Source organism: Eimeria acervulina, genomic scaffold, assembly GCF_000499425.1.
Source record: "Eimeria acervulina Houghton genomic scaffold, Eah_scaff873, whole genome shotgun sequence".
Taxonomy (NCBI): Eukaryota; Apicomplexa; class Conoidasida; order Eucoccidiorida; family Eimeriidae; genus Eimeria; species Eimeria acervulina.
The window spans coordinates 7,213-13,663 of record NW_013547100.1 but is presented as its reverse complement, the minus strand read 5'-3'; the positions used below and the strand labels follow the sequence as shown (position 1 = coordinate 13,663).

The window sequence follows — 6,451 nt, the reverse complement described above, 5'->3', positions numbered from 1 at the left end:
ATTTATGTTTATACACCCTTTATATTTATATATATTCTGTTCATGTTTACGTGAATTAGAAAATCTCCTTTCTTTGTAGTTGCTCAAGGAAAAGAGTATACGTTTCACGTTTCTGCCTTGAAATTCACGGATTAGGGTTTAGGGTTTAGGGTTTAGGGTTTAGGGTTTAGGGTTTAGGGTTTGTTACCTGAAAGACTCTGGGTTCCGTATTTCCTTGTGTTTTTCCGTGTCTAACGTAGCAAATCTCTACAGGGATATCTAAAGGTTTGAAATTATTTTTATATTTAATTCTTCCTGTGTTGATATCCAATTCAAGCTGAAGACTTTCTGCTAATTCTCTCCACTTTGCAATTTGTTTTTCGCCAACATTTTGCAGAAACTTTGCATAATTTTTCATTTGTTCGGGTTGATGACGTTTTATATTTTCATAAATTTCCTCTAATTCTTCTTTCTCCCATTTTTTCTCTTCCATTTTGTCTTGAAATTACAAACTTTCTCCCTATGAAAACCCAGAAACCCTGGGAAACTGCGTAGGCAGCGCAGTGCAGAAACACACCTATAGAAATGCAGAAAAAGAAGAAAAAAGAAGTATATTAAATTTTACAAGTTTTTGTTGTAAAAAAATAATTCTTTTTGGATTTATTTCGTTCAAAGCGCCCCGAGTAACTCGTATACCTCTCCAGCGGAGCAAAGATTGAATGGATGGCGGCGACGCAGTAGAAGAAAGCAGAGCCTTCTGACGATAAAAGGATTAAAATAACCGGAAAATATTCAATAAAATTAATTTAATTCGTTTTTTCAATGAATAATCATAAATTTCAACTGTTTTTCCTCCAAAATTTCTGTTACATTCAATCCTCACACACATTCATGAACAACAGACCACTGCAGTGGAAATCGAAGAAGAAAGCGGCTAAAGCGGCGTGTTTTTCTGATTTTAAAATTATAAATATTATTTAAATGATTATTTAAATCATTTTATTCCCAATTTCATCTCATTGAAGCCAGGTAGACGCCCGACACTCTCAATCGCAGTACAACTGCCTGGTCTCGCACTGCTTCTACATTTAAAAAGATAAAAATAATTCTTTTCCTTTGCTTTTCAATCGTTGTGTTGATAACAGAGTAAATAAAGAAGAATAATAAGCAGGAGAAACAATGTTAAGAGAACCCACGAACCCTAAACCCTAGAACAGATGCTTGCACGCCACTGCGATTTCTGCCTTCAGTTGTAATGCCCCCTAAACCCTAAACCCTAAACCCTATCCCTCTCGCCAGTACTAATACGCAACACACTTGCCTACTCCAAAACCTAAACCCTAAACCCTAAACCCTAGGCCCTTATTGAGGGGTATGTGCTGATCTTCATTGAACTCATTCCTGTAAGGAAATAAGCCAAGATAATAGACAGTCAAACAACAAAATTCTTCTCTCTCTGCATGCAGACCCGCAGCTACGGCGGGGAGAAGGGGGCTTCAATATTTGAGACAAAGCAATGCGCAACAAGCAGCAGCAGCCAGCAGCAACAGCAGCAAGCTGCAACAAGCAGTAAGCAAAATGCTGCTGCAGCAATTATTTCCTGTTGCTGCTTTTATGTTTTCTTCTTTCTCCGCTGCGGCTTCTGCTACGCGAGCGGCTGCGTCTGTGTCTATCTCTGCTTGATGCACCCCCTTCAGCACTGCTGCTGCTGCTGCTGCTGCTGCTGGCAGCAGCAGCAACAGCAGCAGCCATGCGTGCATCTCTAGCGCCTTCTGTCTCTGAACGCAAAGTCCTTGAGGGGGTTTTGTTGCTGCCTTGAACTCTTCTTATATCTGCATTAGTTAATTTAATATTACTTTCTTGTGCTCTCTCATCATCATGAAGCCAGTTGCCTCTAGCACTTCTTTCTAGAGGCTCTCCTGTTAAAGGATCTGCTTGCTGCAGCAGATTTCGAGATGTTGCTGCTGCTGCTGCTGCTCCTGAATCTTCTAATCCGTGCCCAGTACGCAGCGAGCCGTGTGTCGGGTGATCGAATGTCTTATCTGTTGCAGCAACAAAATTCATCTCTCCCTCAGCCTGCAAACAGCAGCAGCAGCAACAGCAGCAGCAGCAGCAGCAGCGGGGGTAGTAGGAAACGAACAAAAACCGGGAGAAGCAGCAGGCGGAACGAGAGCAGTAGCACAGCAGCAGCAACACAAGCAGCAGCAGTAGGCATCACGTGCAAGCAGTAGCAGAAATAGCAACAGCAGCAGCAGCAACAGCAAGGGCAGGGATAACAGCAGCAACACCAGCAGCAGCAGCAACAGCAGCAGCAGGGATAACAGCAGCAACACCAGCAGCAGCAGCAAGAACAGCAGTGGGTTAACAGAAGCAAGAAGAGAGGCAGCAGAAGGAGCAGCAGACAAAAAGAAATAAAGTTAAATTAAATTAAAATTAAAATTAAACAAAATTAAGATTAAAATTAAATAAATAAATAAATAAAAGACAAACCATCAAATCTTCTTGTGCTGCTCTCTCCTCTCGCGTCAAATTTGCAGGCGTCACCTGCAGCAAAACAAATAAAATAAAACAAATAGAATAAATAAATAAAAGGACAATTAAACTACTGCATTAAACTAAATTAAACTAAATTAATTTAATTAAATTAATTTAATTTAATTAATTTAATTAAATTAATTTAATTTAATTAATTTAATCAATCACCACTACACTTCGGCCGTTGACAATTTTTCCGTTGCATTGCAGCGCCTTCTTCGCAGACTCCGCGTCTTCGAATTGAACAAAAGCAATACCTCTAACAGAGTAAGCCCCTATAAATAAATAAACAAATAAATAAATAAATAAATAAATAAATAAATAAATAAATAAATAAATAAATAAATTTAATTAATTAATTAATTAGATTTGTTTATTTGCTTGTTTATTATTATGCAGGCTTGCGCTCATAACATAGAGAAACACCAGCAGCAGCAGAAGCAGCAGCAACACAAGCAGGAGCAGCAGCAGCAGCAGCGACAACATTAGCAGCTGCAGCAGCAACCATAACACAAGCAGCAGCATCAACAACACAAGCAGCAGCAGCATCAACAACACAAGCAGCAGCAGCAATAACACAACCAGCAGCAGCAGCAATAACACAACCAGCAGCAGCAGCAGCAGCAGCAACAGCAGCAGCAGCAGCAACAGCAACAGCAGCAGCAAGAGCAGCAGCAGCAGCAGGAGTTACCTTCATAATCGGGAGGGATTGATCTGTCTACTTGAGGAATTACTATAGACTTTATATTCCCGACCTCCGCAAACAACTCGCAAAGGTCGTAGCGGCTGGTGCTGTAAGCTAAACCTCCAACAAACACCTGCACATACACCCCAAATTAGGGTTTAGGGTTTAGGGTTTAGGGTTTAGGGTTTACACGCCAACGCCGTGGTACCCACATACTGCACAACTGCACAAAGCGGCTTTAGGGTTTAGGGTTTAGAGACCCTAAACCCTAAACCCTAAAGCCTAAGCCGCTTTCTAAGGTTTTTCGTCGTTAATCTCTGAGCTTCATTTACTTGTTCTGCTAATAAACTCAACTCGTGTTGTCTCTTTTCCTATGAGGGTTTAGGGTTTAGGGTTTAGGGTTTAGAGACCTTAGTAAGGCTTTTCGTCGTGATGCCCTGAGCTTCATTAACTTGTTCTGCTAATAAACTCAACTCTCTGTTTAACTCTCTTCCTCGTCTTTGAAGATAATCCACCACAGATGTGGTGTCAATCTGCACACAAAACCCTAAACCCTAAACCCTAAACCCTAAACCCTAAACCCTAAACCCCAAACCCTAAAACATGAGGAACAGTAGCCGGCAATTAGAGAATAAAACCACGCAACATAATAAAACCCTATTCCAGAGATAAGCCTCACACCGAAATAATAATAATAGATAGAAATAAACAATCATAAACCCTAAACCCTAAACCCTAAACGCTAAACCGCAATAAACAACTCTAAATCCCACTTAGCAAGTCTAAACCCTAGCCTTATGCAGAAAACAAGGGTGGAAGAAGACAAAACCATCAGGTAAGAGGCGCACTAAACCCTAAACCCTCAGCAGCCCTAAACCCTCAGCAACCCTAAACCCTAAACCCTAAACCCTAAACCCTCGCGCACCTCAAGGAGGTAATGGCGGCTGGAGGCCCCCAAACTGAAGCTGTCGTTGGTTTGCATCTGTACCCCAACATGGTCGTGATCGAGGGGCATGCCGTTCCTGCACACAAAACCCTAAACCCTAAACCCTAAACCCTAAACCCTAAACCCTAAACCCTAATCCCTCGGGTAGAACTCTGTCTTGAAAACCCTTCTTTTCTCCCTCGCCAATCTCCTGAAACGCTAAACCCTAAACCCTTAACTGGTCTCCCCAGCCTCCCAGCCATAGGAGGCTACTTCCGAAACCTTAAACCCTTATCAACTCTAAACCCTAAACCCTAAACCCTTACTTAAATGTCTTTGCTTTGCTTTTTAAATCAATTAACAACACATGCCCTCCTTTTAATACCACGAGGGCTGCGTGGCGTCTCGAGACCGAAGGGTTTAATGCGACTAAGTCGTTGTCCGCCAGCTTTCCTGAACAACAAACCCTAAACCCTAAACCCTAAACCCTAAACCCTAAACCCTAATATGTGAATCTGCTTCCTTCAAAGCAACTTTAAGGGGAAGTACCTGTAGACAGAGAAAAGCCCTCTATAACCTAATAAACACTGCTGAATCTCAACCTACACCCTAAGAAACCCTAAACCCTAAACCCTAAACCCTCACCTATTCTATAGAAAGACTTCCCCCTCAGCAATATCTCTGTTGTTGTGCTGTCTCCTTCTCTTCTTTCTAACAAACGCAAAACAGGAAGAGACCTTTCTTCCGTCTCGATGTCGTGGCAGATGACCAGCCAAGCTGTACGTACACCCCACACAAACCCTAAACCCTAAACCCTAAACCCTAAACCCTAAACCCAAAACCCAAAACCCTCACTTGAATGTCATCTGCAATATTTTGTCTAATTTTAATAAAAAATTTTCCAAGATGGTTATACCCTTTATTTAAACGCCAAACCCTAAACCCTAAACCCTAAACCCTAAACCCTAAACCCTAAACCCTAAAGCGTACATTCTAGTTCAGTATCATCGATAATATTTTGTCTGATTTCCATTAGAATTCTTCCAAGGTGGTTTTGTCCTTTATTTAAACGGGTCTGTCCGAAGTACGCATCCCCGGTGTTTATCCAGACAATATCTCTGCCTCCTGTTTGTTTTAACTTCTCTCGCAAATCTGCAGCAACAAACATCAAAGAAATTATCCCAATTAGGGTTTAGGGTTTTGAAGGCAGGGCTGACGGTTCAGGGGTTTCAGGGGAGTGCCGAGGGTTTAGGGTTTTGAGGGAACTGTTGAGGGTTTAGGGTTTAAAGGGTCTAAAAGCCCGTTAGGGTTTTGGGTTTAGCGACTAGGGTTAAAGAGGTTTTCGGGGTTTACAGAGGGTTTGTAAGGCCACGAGGCTTTAGGCTTTAGTGGGTTCAGAGGGTTTAGGGTTTAGGGTTTAGAAGTGTAGAGGGTTTAGGGTTTGTAGGCCGTATGTTTAGGGTTTAGGAAAAAGAAAGGGTTTAGGGTCTAGCTATCAGATTAATCACGTGTATAAAGCTATTTAAACCCTACAAACCCTAAACCCTAAACCCTTCAAACCCTTTTAAAGCTAAACCCTCTAAACCCTAAACCCTAAAACCCCAAACCCTAAACCCCAACTGAAATCCCTCTAAAAGAATCATACACCAACACTATATACACCAGAAACTGCATTAGGGTTTAGGGTTTAGGGTTTAGGGTTTAGGGGATATACACCTGCGTTTCTCCTGAATTTGTCTCGCTGAATTAACTCCATCCATTTCAATCGATACCGCGGCCAGTCGGGATCTTCCTGAGCCCAAACCCTAAACCCTAAACCCTAAACCCTAATCCCTAAGCCCTAAGCCCTAAACCCTAAACCCTAAGCCCTAAACCCTAAACCCTGTTCTTTGCTTGGGTCCTCCGACCGACCGAGCACCATCACCCTAACCCCCCATCAACCCCTTCACCCTTCTCCCCCTCTCCCCAAACCCTAAACCCTAAACCCTAAACCCTAAACCCTAAAGCCTAACCTGTTTGGTTTTAGCGATTTGTTTGAGTTCTTTCATATCTTCGATGCATGCAAGCTCTTCAACAGCAGTAGGATGTTTGGCAGCTAATAAGGCGTGACGAGCAGAGGGAAAGAAGCGTCCTTGAAAGAAGATTAATGAGGGATAATCAAGAGATAGAAACTTGAACTCCCCTGTAAAAGAATCTATTCGAGTGTACATACACCTCGCTGCTGCTGCTAGATTTGCTGGTGATAATAACTGAGCTTGAGCTGCAAGAGCTGCTGGGTCTAAAGGTGTTCCCCCAGAGGGAACCCCTGCAGGAAACGGGGTTGCCAT

General features: G+C 42.3%; 1 protein-coding gene across 1 annotated transcript; it reads right to left on the bottom strand.

Annotated features, from left to right (window-relative positions):
• Window positions 1-1,280: 1,280 nt before the first annotated feature.
• Window positions 1,281-6,451, bottom strand: EAH_00051190 (RNA recognition motif-containing protein, putative; the record flags this gene model as incomplete). The annotated part of the gene is made up of 12 exons (XM_013391248.1): window positions 1,281-1,300; window positions 1,836-2,055; window positions 2,470-2,523; window positions 2,683-2,789; window positions 3,206-3,332; window positions 3,610-3,732; window positions 4,125-4,221; window positions 4,451-4,577; window positions 4,770-4,901; window positions 5,115-5,276; window positions 5,841-5,916; window positions 6,137-6,451. 12 exons carry the CDS (start codon window positions 6,449-6,451, stop codon window positions 1,281-1,283), a joined length of 1,560 nt encoding a protein of 519 aa, XP_013246702.1.